The following is an 18,830-nucleotide window of genomic DNA, read 5'->3' as shown; positions in this document are numbered from 1 at the left end:
CCCCTGTTCATGTTCTGTCTCTCTCTGTCTCATAAATAAACGTTAAAAAAATATATTTTTTTTAAATTTTAGGATTGTTTGTTCTAGCTCTGTGAAGAATGCTGGTGCTATTTTCATTGGGATTGCAGTGAATGTGTAGATTACCTTGGGTAGTATCGACGTTTTAACAATACTTACTCTTCCAATCCATGAGCATGGAATGTTTTTCCATTTCTTTGTGTCTTTTTCTAGTTCTTTCATAAGATTTCTATGGTTTTCAGTGTGCAGATCTTTTACATCTTTGGTTAGGTTTGTTTCTATGTATTTTATAATTCTTGGTGCAATTGTAAATGGAATATATTCCTTGATACTTCTTTCTGTTACTTCATTATTTGTGTCTAGAAATGCAACCGATTTCTATATGTTGATTTTGTATCCTGTGAGTTTCCTGAATTCATGTATCAGTTCCAGCAGTTTTAGGTGGACTCTTCGGTAGAGTTTCCTGTCATTTGTGAAGAGTGAAAGTTTGACTTCTTCTTGTCAATTTGGATGCCTTTTATTTCGTTTTGTTGCCTGATTGCTGAGGCTCAGACTTCCAACACTATGTTAAATAACAGTGTGAGAATGGACAGCCCTGTCATGTTCCTGATCTCAGAGGGAAAGTTCTGTTTTTCCCCATTGAGAATGATATTAGCTGTGGGTTTTTCATTTATGGCTTTTATGATGTTAAGGTATATTCCTAATATCCCGACTTTCTTGAGGGTTTTTATTAAGAAAGGATGTTGTATTTTGTCAAATGTTTTTTTCTGCACCTATTGACAGGATCCTATGGTTCTTATCCTTTCTTCTATTAATGTGATATATCACATTGATTGATTTGCAAATATTGAGCCAGCCCTGCAGCCCAGGAATGAATTCCACTTGATCATGGTGAAGAATTCTATTAATATACTATTGAATTCGATTTGTTAGTATCTGGTTGAGAATTTTTGCATCCATGTTCATCAAGGATGGTTGCCTGTAATTCTCTTTTTTAGTGGGGTCTTTGTCTGGTTTTGTAATCAAGGTAATTTTGGCTTCATAGAACGAGTCTGGAAACTTTCCTTCCGTTTATATTTTTTGGAACATCCTGAGAAGAATAGGTATGAACGCTACTTTAAATGTCTGGTAAAATTCCCCTGGGAAGGCATCTGGCCCAGGACTCTTACTTGTTGGGAGATTTTTGATAACGGATTCAATTTCTTCATTGGTTATGGGTCCGTTCAAATTTTCTATTTCTTCCCTTTTGAATTTTGGTAGTGTGTGGGTGTCTAGGAATTTGTCCAATTCTTCCAGGGTGTCCAGTTTGTTTGCACATAATTGTTCATCATATTCTCAAAAAATTGTATGTATTTCTGTGGTGTTTGTTTTGATCTCTCCTCTTTCATTTGTGATTTTATCTATTGTGGTCCTCTATTTTCTTTTTGAGAAGTCTGGTTAGGGGTTATCAACATTCTTTATTCTTTCCAAAAACCATCTCTTAGATTCTTCTGGGTTTTTAAAATTCTTTATTGTTTATTTCTGCTCTAATCTTTATTATTTCTATTCTGCTGCTGACCTTGGGCTTTCTTTTTTTTTTTTAATTTTTTTTCAATGTTTATTTATTTTTGGGACAGAGAGAGACAGAGCATGAACAGGGGAGGGGCAGAGAGAGAGGGAGACACAGAATCGGAAACAGGCTTCAGGCTCTGAGCCATCAGCCCAGAGCCTGACGCGGGGCTCGAACTCCAGGACCGCGAGATCGTGACCTGGCTGAAGTGGGATGCTCAACCGACTGCGCCACCCAGGCGCCCCTGACCTTGGGCTTTCTTTGCTGCTGCCCTTCTAGTTCCTTTAGATGTGAGGTTAGGTTATGTATTGGGGACCTTTCTTGCTTCTTGAGACAGGCCTGAATTACAATGTATTGTCCTTTTAGAACTGCCTTTGCTGAATCCCAAAGGCTTTGGACTGCTGTGTGTTCTTTTTCATTTGCTTCCATACATGTTTTGATTTCTTCTTTAATTTCATGGTTGACCCATTCATGCTTTAGTTGGATGTTCTTTAATATGCATGTATTAAGGGGATTTCCAAATTTTTTCTTGTGGTTGATACCAAGTTTCATAGTGTTGTGATCTGAAAATAAGCATGGTATGATCTCAATCCTTTTATACTTGTTGAGGGCTGTTTTGTGACCCAGTATGTGATCTATTTTCAAGAATGTTCCATATGCCCTCGAGAAGAATGTGTATTCTGCTGTTTTGGATGAAAACTTCTGAATATACGTTAAGTCCATCTGGTCCAATGTGTCATTCAGAGCCATTGTGTCCTTATTGATTTTCTGACTAGATGGTCTGTCCATTGCAGCAAGTGGAGTATTAAAGTCCCCTACAATCACGGTATTATTATCTATACATTTATTTATATTTGTGATTAATTGATTTACATATTTGGGTGCTCTCATGTTGGGGGCATAAACATTTACAATTGTTAGCTCTTCTTGATGATGGACCCCTCAGTTATGATATAATGGCCTTCTTCATCTCTTGTTACAGTCTTTGTGTTAAAATCTAGTTCGTCTGGTATAAATATGGCTACTCCAGCTATCTTTTGATGTCCAATAGCATGATAGATGGTTCTCCATCCCCTCACTCTCAATCTGCAGGTGTCCTCAGGTCTAAAAGGAGTCTCTTGTAGGCAACATATAGATGGATCTTATTTTTTTTTTTATCCATTCTGATACCCTGTGTCTTTTGATTGGGGCATTTAGTCCATTTACATTGAGAGTGATTATTGAAAGGTATGGATTTACTGTCATTGTGTTATCTGCAGGTTTCGTGCTTATGGTGATGTCTCTGGTCCCTTGTAGTCATTGCTGCTTTCCACTCACAGAGTCCCCCTTACACTCTCCTGCAGGGCCGGTTTAGTGGTCACAAACTCCTTCAGTTTTTGTTTGTCTGGGAAAGCCTTTATCTCTCCTTCTATTCTGAATGGCAGCCTTCCTGGATGAAGGATTCTTGGCTGCCTAGTTTTGCTATTCAGCACATTGAATGTTTCCTGCCCCTCGCTTCTGGCCTGCCAAGTTTCAGTGGACAGGTCTGCTACTACCCTTATGTGTCTACCCTTGTAGGTTAAGGCCCGTTTTTCCCTAGCTGCTTTCATAATTCTCTTTTTATCTTTGTATTTTGCAGTTTCACTACGATTATGTCATTTTTTGTTGATTTTGAAGGGAGTTCTCTGTGCCTCTAGCACTTGGATGCCTGTTTCCTTCCCCAGATGAGGGAAGTTCTCAGCTATAATTTGTTCACATAAACCTTCTGCCCCTTTCCTTCTCTCTTCTTCTTCCAGAACTCCTATGATATGGTTATTATTTCATTTCACAGAATCACGTAGGTCTCTAAATCTCCCCTCATGGTCTAGTAATTTCCTTGCCCTCCTTTTTTTCAGCTTCATCATTTTCCATAACTTTGTCTTCTATTTCGCTTATTCTCTCTTCGACTTCTTCCATCCTTGCTGTCACTGCAGCTGGGTTATTTTGTATCTCATTTACAACATTTCTTAATTCTTCTTGATTATTTCATAGGTCTTTGATCTCTGCAACAATAGATTCCCTGGTGTCTCCTATGCTTTTTTCAAGCCCAGCTATCAGTCTTATGACTGTTATTCTAAATTCTTGTTCAGATATATTGTTTATATCTTTTTTGAGCAGTTATCTGCCTGTCATTTATTCCTGGAATTTCTCATGAGGAGAGGTCTTCCATTTCATCATTTTGGCTAGGTTTCTGGTTTTTACACGTTTTAATAGCTTGTTATGTGTCCTGCACCTGCAAGTCCTACCATATTAAGAATAGGTCCTGAGACTTCAGGAAGTGTTTGTGGAGTGTGATCATGTTACATATTTGGCTGTTCTGTCACACTGCTCATAGTGGTGATGGTTTGGACCTTCCACCAGGGGTGTTTTGATTTGTTCACTGAAGGAACCCTGGAAAAAGGAAAGGTGAGGGAAGCCTGATTCCCATACAAATAAAAAATGAAAGGGTCAGAAAAAAAAAAAGACCAGGCAGAGAATCAAAGAAACTATAAGGCTTAACCCAGAGAGAGAAGGGGGAAATTAATAAGGAGATACAGAAAAAGTGTAAAAACAATAGAGAAAAATGCCTGACTAAACAAACAAACAAACAAACAAACAGAATGGAGAATGAAACCAGGTGGGGTGTATTTATATATATATATATATAGAGAGAGAGAGAGAGAGAGAGACTTGACCAAAAGTCAAATCAGAAACTGTGATCGTGATTCCAAAGGAAATAAAAAGAGGAAGGTAAAAAGAAGGGAAAAGAGAAAAAATGAAAGAAAAGAAAAGAGAAAAAGAAAAACAAAACAAAACAAAATGGACTAACATAGAAAACTGCAGGACAGCTGCCTGTTGGTGCTCAGGACCGCTGGCTGTGCTGGTCTGGAGGAGAGGCTGTCTGGCCTGGTCAGGGTCAGTCCTGCTCCAGTATTTAAGCAGTTACCAGGCATGGAGGGGCGGGGTTTGTTGTAAACCGGTCCTGCCTCCACTGGGGGCTGCTGTCCTGTTCCCTGAAGCCCCGCCATGTTGGTGATGGGGAGAAAAGTGTCTCAAACCATGCTGTTCAGACTGTCCTCATAGAGGAGTGCAGGGAGGGTGGGGGCCAGCTTGTCCTGTTCCACAGTCTCCTGCACCTCCTAGATGCTCAGATGGGATTGAAAACAAGATGCCTTAAAGAATCCCACACCTCACAGACTCGGTTCTGGGGTAGCACCATTCTGCCCAGCGTACACGGCTGATGCCTGCAGGGTCTTTTTTCCTTGGGGTGGCACTAAACCCTCTTCCCACAGTACTCCAGGGTGGGGACTGCTCTCTCCCAGTCACCCCTGAGATCGCTACTGGGCCCTGGGGCTGGCTCCGTCTCCACGAGGCATGTGCACACTGCAAGCTGCAAGAGAAAGTCTTGCACCCCTGAAAACTCTAATCTTCAACTCCTGAGACTTTGCAAAGTACATGCACTGTACTGGCACCGTGCAAAGTACTGGCACTCTCCATATTTCTCGTTCCCCCTCCATGGTCCAGAGATGTTTTTCTCTCGTCCGAACACAATGCCATACTCCTACAGCCTCTTTCTCTCCCTTTTGTGTCTCCACAGAAGGGGTCCCCTCCCCTCCATGCCTATGCTGACCGTTTTACCTCTCCCAATCCACATACATGCACCTCAGTCCCGCCAAGCTGTCTCCTTCCACCTTCGGAGATGTTTCTATCACTCCCCAGACCTATTTCCTGGGTGTTCCAAGTGTTCTGACCTCAATACAGCTGTGTTTGAGGGACCAGGAAAATCCTTGTCCCACTACTTCTCTGCCATCTTGACTCCAGTCTTTTCTGTTTTAATGTGTTTTTTTTTTCGAGAGAGAGAGAGTGTGTGTGTGCACGCAAGCAGGGAAGGGGCAGAGAGAGGGGGACAGAGGATCCCAAGCAGGCTCATAGTGACAGCAGCAAGCCTGGTGAAAGTCTCAAACTCACCAACCATGAGATCATGACCAGAGCAGAAGTCGGACACTCAAGTGACTGAGCCACCCAGGTGCCCCAAATTGTGTAATTTCTTTAGCCGATTGGGGGTGAGACAGAGAGCTGCCTGCATGTTTGTATCTGACATGCACTTTGTTGGATTATTCCAGAATATGGGTGGATTTAGGCATCAGTCGATTTCACCTACTTTGTTATTAAGAAGACCCAAAGCCACGTTACAACCTGCCCAGACAGGGTTGAACCATATTCTGGCCCCATTTGGTCTACTTGCTGATGGCGTCAGGCTTGCTCAAAAGGCCACCCCATCGCCCGGGGTCACCAACAGGTCTGGGGAGTCTCTCGAGCCACCTGTTTGCTTGGGGGCCATAACCATCAGATGTAGCGGGCATGGAGCCTGGGAGCCACTATGCTTACTTAGATGCTCACACAAATGCTTCATTTCTATGAAAATCAGAGCAGGGGGAAATAGTCCTAGCCTGGACTATTTCTGCCCCTATACCGACACAGTTGTAAAATGTCATTTTTAATGGTATTTTTGGGGAGAAAGGAGCAATAAAGACAAACATGACTGCCCCCCTCCCCAGGCCATCATGGAACTATGGGTGTGTTTTTCTGGTAGGAACCTCTTCAGCCATTTAGAGATGAGTATCTCTGGGGACAGTGGAGAAATGGGTCCGTTCTCAACCCAGATTTGTCTCCTCCTCACCCGTGCCTCCCAGGTGACTTGGATGAAGATATAATCCCGGAAGAGGAAATCATTTCCCGAAGCCAGTTCCCTGAGAGCTGGCTGTGGCGCATAGAGGAACTCCGTGAACCTGAGAAAGATGGGTAAGGCTGAGACACCCCCCCACCTTAACCCCCCCACCCCCAGGCCAGCTCCTATAGCGGCCCCATCTGGACCACTTCGTTTGAATGCACCCATGCCTCTCTTTTCTGGAATCACTGGGCAACCCCACAACCCAGCCTAGAAAAAAAATCAAGAGTCAGGCTCCCTCCGTGTGCCCAGCCCCCACTCCTCCCTCCAACCTGCCCCTTGGGGCCCCTCCACACCAGCTCTCCCCCCAGGCCCCTGACACCTGCCTCTTTTTAATACCCCCACTTCTCCTCCATCCAGAATCTCCACAAAGACCATGAATATATTTTTGAAAGACTCCATCACCACCTGGGAGATTCTGGCGGTGAGCTTGTCGAACAAGAAAGGTGAGAGAAGGTGGTGGCCCCATGCTCACGAGTCAGGGATCCCAGGGCCATTGGGCGTTTTCTCATCCCATCCAGAGAGATCCCCTGTTTCTTGGTGGCTGACACACTGCTCCCAGGTGACAAGTGGGGGTGTCAGATCCTGCTCTGTGGGTGACGAGTCAGCGCCTTTTGTAAATAGATTTTCTTTCGAGAGCAGTTTTAGGTTGACAGCAAAATTGAGGGGAAGGTACAGAGAGTTCCCACATACACCCAGTCTACCCACCCCCGACGCACACAGTCTGCCCCGCGCAGACAGGCACTATCAGCATCCCTCACCAGCATGGCGTATTCGTGACACTGACACGCCTATCGTCACCCCAAGTTCATCATTGACATGAGCGTTCACTCTCAGTGTTGTACGATCTATAGGTTTGGACACAGATATAAGGACATACAGAATAATTTGCAACAACAAACACGCTTAAGGGGTGGTGTTGACAGGGTGATGGGTAAATCCATTAAGAATATATGAAGGAGGTAGCAGGATGAAATGTATGATTGGCACATTGGCGGCCAGATTGTGAAACTTGGCAAAAAAAAAAAAAAGGTAACCAGGGGGTAGGGGGCCCACCACAGGGAGCTGGGGAGCCCTGGTCTAATGGGGGTGGTCTCAGGCAGGCCTCGGAGCAGGGTGAGGAGAGGGAGGCACTAATTTTAAGGCAGATGTGTGATACTTTCATGTGATCATTTTGAAAAAATCAACGTGAATGCAAAAAAAAAAAAATCCATGATGAACAAAATATCTCCATTGTAAATAGAAGCCAGCACTGAGCTGAGCCATCATGGAGTTTGAGACAAGAGGGAAAATGAGTGCGCCCCGCCGCCCCCCCGCCCCCCCGCCCCCCATTCCTGATTTAGGTACATTTTAAAGGTTAATTTTTTCGCTGAGCATTAAAGTAGGTGAAAAAATATTGAAACATTAAAAGGGAGGTATGTTAGGGGACTGGGGTTGCTCTGTTAAGTGTCTGAACTAGGCTCCAATCATGATCTCACGGTTCATGAGTTTGAGCCTCATGTTGGACGCTGTGTTTTACCAGGTACAATTTTTTTTAAGTTTATTTATTTATTTTGAGAGAGAGAAAGAGAGAGATACAGCGTGAATAGGGAAGGGGCAGAGAGACGGGGAGAGAGAGAGAATCCCAAGTAGGCTCTGAGCTACCGGCCAATGCAGGGCTTGAACTCATGAGACCCCGAGATCATGACCTGAGCCGAAACTGAGAGTCAGATGCTTATTGACTGAGCCACCCAGACGCCCTTTACCTGGTACCATTTTTAACTCCCAACACATTATCTCATTCAGTGCTCACAAGAACCCTCTGAGGTTGGTACATTTATTCTCCGACAAATGAGGATACTGAAGCTAGGGAAGGCAGGTCACTTGCCCAAGATCACCAGGGGATGAACCTTTCCGGAACGCCATCTTAGAGGCTCAGAATTTATATTTTAGGATGGTTGCCAGTGGAACTTGGAAATTTTAGACTCCTGAGATACCATGAATGCAAAGAGTCAGCAGAGTTACAAGCAGGGAGCTCCTCAAGCTTAAATGTCTGGATTCAAATCCCCGGTCGTCCGCTAGGCAGCTGTGTGGCCTGAGTCAAGTTACTCACCCTCTCTGTGTGCATCCATAAAACAGGTATAATGCAAATAGTAGCCACTCAAAGTGTTGTGCAGAGAGTTTTTTGAGTTAATACGTGTGGAGCCTTTAAAATGGTGCCTGGCACATTACAGATGTTCGATGAGTGTGAGTCATTATTGAAGCCAAACATATTTTATTTTTGTAAATTTTTTTTTTTGAGAGAGAGAGAGAGATCTCGAGCAGGTGAGGGGCAGAGAGAGGGAAACACAGAACCTGAAGCAGGCTCCAGGCTCTGAGCTGTCAGCACAGAGCCAGATGTGGGGCTCGAACTCACAAAACATAAGATCAGACATGAGGTGAAGTTGGATGCTTAACCGACTGAACCACCCAGGTGCCCTGGTTGATTTTTTTTTTAATTAATGGGTTTTCTTAAAAAAATTTTTAATGTTGGGGCGCCTGGGTGGCGCAGTCGGTTAAGCGTCCGACTTCAGCCAGGTCACGATCTCGCGGTGCGTGAGTTCGAGCCCCGCGTCAGGCTCTGGGCTGATGGCTCAGAGCCTGGAGCCTGTTTCTGATTCTGTGTCTCCCTCTCTCTCTGCCCCTCCCCCGTTCATGCTCTGTCTCTCTCTGTCCCAAAAATAAATAAACGTTGAAAAAAAAATTTTTAATGTTTATTTACTTTTGAGGGAGACAGAGACAGAGCATGAGCGGGGAGAGGCAGGGAGAGGGAGACACAGAATCTGAAGCAGGCTCCAGGCTCCAGGCTGTCAGCACAGAGCCCGACGCAGGGCTCGAACTCATGAACTGTGAGATCATGACCTGAGCCGAAGTTGGACGCCCAACCGACTGAGCCACCCAGCGTCCCCTAATTAATGGGTTTTCTTAAATAATTTAGGTTTACAGAAACAACTGAGAATTACCACTCACTCCTCAATTCCCCCCAATTCCCGTCTCTAACCCTTTTTTGCATTAGGTGGTACCTTTGCCAAAATCTCTGGGACAACACTGATACATTATCGTCAACTGCAGTCAAAAACTAGGGTTCCCTTTCAGTGATGTACCTTCCATGGGTTTGGACCAACATGCGGTGACATGTAGCTGTCCTTCCAGGGTCACGGAGAGTAGGCGTTTCTCTGCCTCAAACATAACATGGATGGTGTGTCAGAAGTCATTCCATGTGTTGTTCTCTCGCGCTCCTTCCAGCTTGTTCAAGGAAAAGCTAAGTCTGGTGCAAGGATGTCCTCATCTCCTCTGTAGGTCTTGACTGACTTGCATTAGCAAGGAGAGAGCAGGTCTGCTTTCTGCAGGCACAACGTGAGCTGGCCAGTATTTAACAAAACAAAACTGTTTTGTTTCCCTGGAGGTAGCCTCCTGTTTGTGGTGCAAAAGCTGGTTTTTCACCCACCAGAGTAAATTAAATCTGGCTTTAAGAATGTGAAAACAGGGGCGCCTAGGTGACTCAGTCGGTTAAGCTTCGGACTTCAGCTCAGGTCACGATCTCGCGGTCCGTGAGTTCGAGCCCCGCATCGGGCTCTGGGCTGATGGCTCAGAGCCTGGAGCCTGCTTCCGATTCTGTGTCTCCCTCTCTCTCTGCCCCTCCCCCGTTCATGCTCTGTCTCTGTCTCAAAAATAAATAAACGTTAAAAAAAATTAAAAAAAAAAAAGAATGTGAAAACAGAGGGGCGCCTGGGTGGCTCAGTCGGTTGAGCATCTGACTTCAGCTCAGGTCATGATCTCACGGTTCGTGAGTTCGAGCCCCGTGTCGGGCTCTGTGCTGACAGCTCGGACCCTGGATTCGCTTCAGATTCCGTGTCTCCCTCTCTCTCTGACCTTCCCCCATTCATGCTCTGTTTCTCTCTGTCTCAAAAATAAATAAACATTAAATATATATATATATATATATATATATATATATATATAGAATGTGAAAACAGGGAGCGGAGGGCGTCTGGGTGGCTCAGTTGGTTAAGTGTCTGACTTTGGCTCAGGTCATGATCTCATGGTCCATGGGTTCGAGCCCTGCGTCGGGCTCTGTGCTGACAGCTTAGACCCTGGAGCCTGCTTCAGATTCTGTGTCCCCCTCTCTCTGCCCCTCCCCCGTTCCAGCTCTGCCTCTCAAAAATAAATAAACATTAAAAAAATGTAAAAATGAATAGTAGATAAGAAATGATAACTACCTCCCGTGACTATAACAGACCCCCCGAGAATGATGAATAATGACTGTAGGTTAGCAAATAAGGATTTTGTTCAAGTCTCTATTTTTTTCAACACTGAAGAATAGACACACAAAAATTATTAAATTATAATATATTTCTTTTTTAACTGCATTTTAAAAATATTTACTTATTTTTGAGAGACTGAGAGTGGGGGGGGGGGGGGAGCAGAGAGAGAGGGAGAAAGAGAATCCAAAGCAGTCTCCACACCATCAGCTCAGAGCCTGAGGCCAGGCTCCGACTCAGGAACCTGGAGATCATGACCTGAGCTGACACCAGGAGTCAGATGCTTAACCACCTGAGCCAACCAGGTGCTCCAAATTTTAATACACTTCTTGGTGCAACACTGTTTTTATTTTTTTAGTGTAACTTTTTTTTAACGTTTATTTGTGTTTGAGACAGAGAGAGACAGAGCATGAACGGGGGAGGGGCAGAGAGAGAGGGAGACACAGAATCAGAAGCAGGCTCCAGGCTCTGAACCATCAGCCCAGAGCCCGACGCGGGGCTCGAACTCACGGACTGGGAGACCATGACCTGAGCTGAAGTCGGACGTTTAACCGACTGAGCCACCCAGGTGCCCCAAATTTTAATACACCTTTGGTGCAACATTATTTTTATTTATTTTTTTAGTGTAACATTTCAATATGATAAAGCTTTTGCACATTTTGCTTGCATCAACCCAGTGCTTGAATATAGCCTAGTAGCTGTTGAATCACAAATTAACCATCGGTTTTGCAGTCATTTTTACTCCTGTAGATCAGCACCGTCCACCAGAAATACGATGCGTGTAATTTTAAATCTTCTGGTAGCCCCATAAAAAAGAGGCGGTGACATCAATTTTATTGTACATTTTTTTAACCAGATGTCTCCAAAACATTATTCTTTCAACATGTGATAAATATGTTAAAAAATATGTTGAAAAATATGTTGAAAAAAGCATCATCAGACTCATAATAATGTTATAACCATCTGTTCATATTTGAGAATAACCTATTAATACCTCAAAATTACGAAAGATACATTTACTTGATCATCTAAGCCTTTGATGTATCATATATTTTATACTTGCAGAACGTTTCAATAAGGGTGCTACCATTTTTCTTTTTTAAGATTTTAATTTTATTTGTAAGTCATCTCCACACCCCACGTGAGCTTGAACTCATGGCCCCAGATCAAGAATCACACCCACCACTGACTGAGCCAGTCAGTGGAAAGGCACCCCTAGCCTTTCATTGGAAATACTTTGATCTGTATTTTAGGATTTGCAAAATGTACAGCTGAAAAGGTAGGTTGGCATATGCAAATTGTTCCAAACATGTGTTAAAAAGTTTTCTGAGCTAGCCACATTCCAAGTGCCCAGGAACCAGAGAGAGCTCAGGCTACCATTTTGGAGAGCCCAGGTATGGACCCTTCGGGTGTGCTCGAGCCCTTCCCCCTGCACACCTACCTGTGAGTAAAACTACAAGAAGAAAATGGAAACCGTACATCACAGTGACTCCCAGCTGCCACCACTATCGGTAATGTGTCACCTGTGCAATTGTTTAGCCCCTGGGCTTGCACAAACACAGGCTGAGCTTGACACAGCTCCCGCAGTGAGGGGTAAGCACTGAGAGCCTGTCCACCTCCTTCCCTTGACACTCCACTCCTGGGCAGGGATCTGCGTGGCTGACCCCTATGAGGTCACGGTGATGCAAGACTTCTTCATCGACCTGCGGCTACCCTACTCTGCCGTGCGCAATGAGCAAGTGGAGATCCAGGCCGTGCTCTACAATTACCAGGATTCTGGGGAGCTCAAGGTGGGTTCCCGCGGGGGCAGAGGTATGGTGGAGAGCTCGGAAGATGGCAGGTGTGGGGGGGAACCATGGCACATGCCCCTTGACTGATACTCTCCCTGGCAGGCGAGGGTGACCCTGATCTACAACCCAGCCTTCTGCAGCCTGGCCACCGCCAAGAAACCCTATCAGCAGATTCTGAACATCCCAGCCAAGTCCTCAATAGCTGTGCCTTTTCTCATCGTGCCTCTGAAGGTTGGCCTACATAACGTGGAGGTCAAGGCTGCTGTCGACAATCGTTTCCTCATGGATGGTGTCAAGAAGTCCTTGAAGGTCGTGGTGAGTCCTTGGGGCACCTGCAGTCCCTTGTCCTTTGGGAGAGGCTCCTGTCTCCCCATGCTGTCAACCCAGGTTGGAGACACTGACTCTGAGACACCAAGAGTGTCCAGTGTCCAGCTTAGGATGTTTGAGAGTCCTGCAAGATTGTAAGCAAGGCCAGGATTAGGGTGAGTAAGTGAGGAACAGTTACATTTCTACACTTTCTTAGTGATGAACATTCTCAAAAATAATACTAGATCAAGTCATAAATAAAAATAAAGCCTGCGGGTGACTGGAGTGCCTGGGTGGCTCAGTCAGTTAAGCGTCTGACTTCAGGTCATGGTCTCACAGCTCATGAGTTTGAGCCCTGTGTTGGGCTCTGCACTGACAGTGGGGAGCACAGAGCCTGCTTTGGGTTCTGTGTCTCCCTCTCTCTGTGCCCCTCCCCTGCCCCCACTCACACTCTGTCTCTTTCTCTCTCAAAAATAAACATCAAATTAAAAAAAATAAAATAAAAGCCTCCTATCATCTTTGTTAATATTTTCAAGCAAAACGTGAGGTCATGAGGGTAACAATCTTTTAACGCACTATTGTAAGGAATCAAAATTAATGCCAAAAAACCTGTGATGAACAAAAGATCAAATTTTAAATACAGACAGTGCCAAGTCAAACCATAATTGGAGCCTGAAGCTAATGGAAAAATGAAGGCTGCCATCCACGTGTCTTTTTTTTAATGGTTGAAATTGTTTGGTGGTTAATTTTCCCCCGAAAACTTAAAGTAATTGAAAAAATATTGAAACATTGAAAAGCAAATGCTTTAAAACTCACAGTGTTATTTTACAGTGAAATGTCTTATTTATATTCATACCAGAATTTACCATAATATTTCTTTTCTGACTTTAATAGAACCAAACTCGGATTTTTTAAACAGATTTTATTTATTTTTTATTTTTTTTAACGATTATTCATCTTTGAGAGACAGAGAGAGACACAGAGCATGAGCGGGGAAGGGGCAGAGAGAGGGACACAGAATCGGAAGCAGGCTCCAGGCTCCAAGCTGTCAGCACAGAACCTGATGCGGGGCTTGAACCCATGAACTGCAAGATCATGACCTGAACCAAAGTCAGATGCTCAACCGACTGAGCCACACAGGCACCCCTATTTTTTTCTATTTTAAAAAATATTTACATATTTTGAAAGAGACAACAGAGTGCAAGCAGGGAAGGGGCTAAGAGAGAAGGAGACAGAGAATCTGAAGCAGGCTCCAGGCTCTAAGCTCTGAGCTGTCATCACAGAGCCCAACATGAGGCTCAAACTCATGAACTGTGAGATCATAACCTGAGCTGAAAGCAGACACTTAACTAAGCCACCCAGGTGACCCAAGGTTTTATTTTTAAGTAATCCCCACGCCCGATGTGGGACTTGAACTTACAACCCCGAGATCAAGAGTCCCATGCTTTTCCACCGAGCCGCACAGGCACCCCCAGGAGCACAATCTTAATTATCCCTTTTATCAGGGGTCCCAGTGTGGCACCAATGGGAAGAAACCCAAGAGGGCGCTGGAGCCTGCACAAGGCTCCCCAGAGACAGTGTGTCCACAACTCCCAATTCTGCACCCTCTGATGCTGGTAGCTTGAAATCTATCATGGCAGGGATGTTCGCAGGATGGAAACTGCCAGTGCCACAAATCAGGATCTTTTCTTCCTGGAGAGATGGCTACCAAATGTTTACCAGCATGCCATGGAGGAGACTGGGTCTCCAAAGGAAAAGGTGTGCATTAGTACCAGCTTCAAGGAGAATGTGTGATGGAAGGGCACAAACAGCAGCAGTCCAGCATGGAAGGAGAGCTTCACTTGGGACATTGATAATAAGATAGCCCCTAGTTTAACTGAGCGCTTACTAAGTGCCAGGCATTGTACTCAGCACTTTATGCACATTCTTTTCTTTTAAGGACATTTGAGAGGCAGTGGGGGTAAACTGACTCCCAGTCACAGAACTAGGATGGGTGATGCCATCGTGCCCATGCCCTGCTGATGAGCTGTGTCTGTTCTTTTATTCGCCCGACTTCCCCCTCCCCCATCCCATCCCAACACTGTTCAGCCTGAAGGAATCAAAGTCAAAAAAATTGTGGCCGTTCACACACTGGATCCAGAAAACCGGGGCAGAAGTGAGTCAGCCACAGCAGAAGGGTTGAAAGCTGGGGGGTCGGGGGGTAGGGGGTGAGGCAGGGCCTTATGGGAGAGGGTGACGCCACGGGTCCCTCCCATTCCACTGGCAGACGGAGTGCAGCGAGCAGAGATCCACGCCACAAACCTCCGTGACCAGGTACCAGACACAGATTCAGAGACCAGGATCCTCCTACAAGGTGAGCTGCCACTGACCCTCGCCCAGGAAGGCACAGCTCTGGAGAAGGGGGCCTAATTTCTCCGAATTCTGGGTGTATATGCTACCGTGCGTCCCCTGCCTGCACTACAGCTAGAACAGCAGGCCACCTCCCTGATCTGTTTTATAGAAGGCTCCAGGCAGTATTTAGTTCAGCAAATAGCCTTTGCTGATAGAGCCTATATCAAAGGCTTGTTGAGAGGATTAAATGAGATACTGTATGATGTTTCTCTAGAACAGCGCCTAGCAACAGCATGAAGCATGATCTAAGTATTGGTGACGATTGTTCTGGAATTAATTTGCCACTTGTAACAAGAGGCTCAGGGAGCAGATTTGTGTGAAGCATAAGACCCCCTTCCCTACAAATGTAGACACCCTCCCCACTCCCCTACCCCCACCTCGTACCTCCTACCATCACATCCCCTCAGCCCCCAACTGCCCCTGACCTCTTTGGCACTGGCTGCCTGGAGCCTGGGATCGCTGGGGACAGCCCTGGCCCTTCTCACCCCACCCCATGGTGGGTGAGTTGCTTGAGCCCCGTCCTCCCGCCCGGTTGCAGGGACCCCGGTGGCTCAGTTGACTGAGGATGCCATTGACGCGGAGCGACTGAAAAACCTCATCGTGACCCCCTCGGGCTCCGGGGAGCAGAACATGAAAAGCATGACGCCCACGGTCATTGCCGTCCATTACCTGGACCAAACAGAGCAGTGGGACAAGTTGGGACCCACAAAGCGAAAGGAAGCCTTACAGCTCATCAAAAAGGGTGGGTCTGCCTGGGAGACCCTCTCTGCTCCAGCTACCTCCAGAGCAGGGTCCTCCCTGAGACCCAGGCCCCTTTCCAGGCCACGCCCTTCCTCTAAGCTCCTCCCCTTTCAGGATCCCTTCTTTTCAAAGACCTCCCTTGACCTTTGCCCTCTCTGAGACCCTGGGCCCCTCTGAGCCCTCTAGAACTCCCTCTCTCCCTGAGGCCCCCTTGCCCTGAACCCCCTTGAGATCCTTCGCCTCTCTGAACCCCTCTCCTCTGAGAACTCCTTCCCCTTTTAGAAGCCCCTTCCGCTCTTCTAGCAGACTTCCCTGCTCAGCCCTGAGCCCCCTCATTCCTCCCTGAACCCCTGTCTCGCCCCTCAGAGAATCCTTGTCCCCTGAGCCCCTCCACTCAGCCCCTGCTCCTCTGGAGACACTTCTGGCTTCCCTGCAGGGTACTCCCAGCAGCTGGCCTTCAGACAAGACAACTCGGCTTTTGCGGCCTTCCAGAACCGGAAAGCCAGCACCTGGTGAGTGGTCTGGCACCCCACTGAGCAAGGCGGCCTTGGGTGGTCCCACCAGGTCTCGCCCGAAGGGCCCTATGCTATGGACCCTCAGCCCACACAGATGAACTGCCCACCTTGAGCTGCCACGTGGCCTGTGGACATCAAGCGCCCCCTGTGGCTAGGCTGGCGCCTAACTTGAGTGGGGAAGCTGGGCCAGCCGGGCCAGCCTGTAGGCCCCGCCCCTCTCTGCTCATTGGTTTCCTGGAATGGCAGTCTCTGGATCCCGGAGGCGATTGGCTGACGCTTTGTGCCGCCCACAGGCTGACAGCCTACGTGGTCAAGGTCTTCTCTCTGGCAGCCAATCTCATTGTCATTCAGGCCGATGTCATCTGCGGAGCTGTCAGATGGCTGATCCTGCAGAGGCAGAAACCCGACGGGGTCTTCCAGGAAGATTCGCCCGTAATTGACCAAGAAATGACTGTAAGAGGCAAGGGTTTAGGGCAGGCTGGGGGGAGGGGTGGCTGTAGTCACAGGATAGACAGGAGAAAGGCTAGCCCTTTGGCTGAGAATGTCAGTATTCCATCTGAAAGACTAGAGGCCTTCAGAATCTAGTGCAAAACAGAAGTCCCTCCCCCTTCATTCAGAAAATATAGAACAACTCACAGCTGTGGTTCTCTAAATGTGGTCTCCAGGGCAGCAGTATCAGCATCACCTTCAAACTAGTTAGAAATGTATTTTCTAAAGCTGGACTCGAGATTCAGGAATCAGACACTTCAGGAGGAGGGCCTAGGAATCAGTTGCTACAAGCCCCCCACCCCCCGCCATATGATGCTGATGCATGCATAAGGTGGAGAATCACTGCCTTAGCCTGACTTTTCAGACTTCCAATCTCACACCATCCCCCTACCCCCATCCACATGCCATCTGTACTGAAAGGAGCCTTGCTCTATCCAGCCACAGGGCCTTTCACATGCTGTTCTCCCTGTCTGGCATGCCAACCCTGGTCATCCTGCAGGGAAATCTTTCCTGATCTCCCCAACTGAGTCACACTCCCACTTTCCAATCTCACTGCCACATCCACTTCTCCTCCTGCACCGCACTCACCAATTTGTTATGATATGTCTACTGGTGAGCCAATTGGTTCATGTCTGTCTCCCCTACTAGATGGGGAGCACTGTGGGGGTGGGACTGGTGTTGGGTTCTTACCCACCATCTTTTCCACAGCATGAGCAACAATTGCTGAATGAGTGAATATTGAAGAGTGTGGCCCACCTAGGGAGAGACACTGAGGAGATTCTCACCCCTGCCTTGACCTGCTGACCCTACAAGAGGTTTGGTCAGCATGTGGGGACATAGTGGTGATACTATCCTTATTTCCTGCTTCCCATTCTAGGGTGGCTACCAGGAGAATAAGGAGAAGGATGTGTCCCTCACAGCCTTTGTTCTCATTGCATTGGAAGAGGCTAAAGATATTTGCAATGATCAGTTCAACGTAAGTGTCCACCCACCCTCTCTTTCTCGCCTCCCTACCCAGGGCACATCACCTTGGTGGGTGAGGTGTTACATTCAGGTGAATCCCGGTCCTCCCAGTGCAATAGCAGCCACCACAGCAGCCATAATGCCCATAAAACCATAATAATTCCCAGCATTTTTTGAGCATTTAACTAAGATGCTCATCTAAGTGCTGCACATGCTAAGTCCTGTAATCCTTCTGAGAGTCCGAGACGTAGGCTACTCTTCTTATCCCCAGGTTACAGGGGAGAAAACTAAGACAGAAAGAGATCAAAGAATGGGTCCTTTCTGCCTGCTTTACCCTGTCCAGAGAGTGTCAGCCAATTTCAACAAAAGCCCCCTCAGCCTGCTTTCCCCATCACTGCTGCATGAGCAGTGCAGCATACCTTGCTGCTTCCCTGAAGAAAAGGCACAACCCAGACCCAAGAACACATCAAGGCTACTCTCTTGGTTCAGGAGATCTTTTAGGAAATTTTCCAAGGGGCCCATGACCCCAAAAAGGAAATGATTACAAATATTGGCTCATGGCTGTCTCTTTTTCCTCTGGTTTTGGTTCTGAAGCAGAGAAGCTTAGAAAGGTGGACTCCCGAGAGTCTCTGCAATTACTCCCTCTGCTTTGTCCTGGGGTTTGAGAGTGGTTTGTTTGACCTTAGCTTGCCAAGGTGGAGAGCCTAGGATTTTACCTCAGGCAGCTGCCCATCCCTTCATCAGACTCAAGATAGAGGGGACAGGGCTGTTGACTTGAGGGGCTCAGAGGGACCCAGGCCGTTCTGGGGCCAATAATTCCTCTCTCCCTGCCACCCAGCCTGCCCAGCAGAACTTGGCTGCCTTCCTTGGGGAAATAGCCAGACCAAACCTAGAGCTTTCAGATACCCATAGGGGAAATTCTGATTGGCCCACCCCGGGTCAGGTGGTCATACCTGGTCCAATCAGCTGAGGCCAGGAAGTAGGTCTTACTGAGCAAATATGGCTGCTTCCACCGTGGCCGAATGAATGAAAGACCGAAGTTTCTGCAAAAGTCAAGAGTAG

General features: G+C 46.7%; 1 protein-coding gene across 1 annotated transcript in view; it reads left to right on the top strand.

Moving 5' to 3' along the window:
• The window catches only part of LOC124523587 (complement C3-like), a 44,763-nt gene that overhangs the window by 14,973 nt on the left and 10,960 nt on the right, over nucleotides 1-18,830 (top strand). Inside the window, exons 18-27 of the mRNA XM_047095374.1 lie at nucleotides 6,259-6,367; nucleotides 6,654-6,739; nucleotides 12,221-12,363; nucleotides 12,466-12,678; nucleotides 14,758-14,824; nucleotides 14,936-15,022; nucleotides 15,599-15,802; nucleotides 16,238-16,313; nucleotides 16,610-16,769; nucleotides 17,683-17,781. Coding sequence (XP_046951330.1) covers nucleotides 6,259-6,367; nucleotides 6,654-6,739; nucleotides 12,221-12,363; nucleotides 12,466-12,678; nucleotides 14,758-14,824; nucleotides 14,936-15,022; nucleotides 15,599-15,802; nucleotides 16,238-16,313; nucleotides 16,610-16,769; nucleotides 17,683-17,781 — 1,244 coding nt within the window. The remainder of the gene's footprint in view (nucleotides 1-6,258; nucleotides 6,368-6,653; nucleotides 6,740-12,220; nucleotides 12,364-12,465; nucleotides 12,679-14,757; nucleotides 14,825-14,935; nucleotides 15,023-15,598; nucleotides 15,803-16,237; nucleotides 16,314-16,609; nucleotides 16,770-17,682; nucleotides 17,782-18,830) is intronic.

Source organism: Lynx rufus, unplaced genomic scaffold (assembly GCF_022079265.1).
Source record: "Lynx rufus isolate CCGP_SWC_20201006 ecotype Redwood Valley unplaced genomic scaffold, mLynRuf1.p SCAF_4, whole genome shotgun sequence".
Lineage (NCBI taxonomy): Eukaryota > Metazoa > Chordata > Mammalia > Carnivora > Felidae > Lynx > Lynx rufus.
This window is presented reverse-complemented; position numbering and strand designations above follow the sequence as displayed.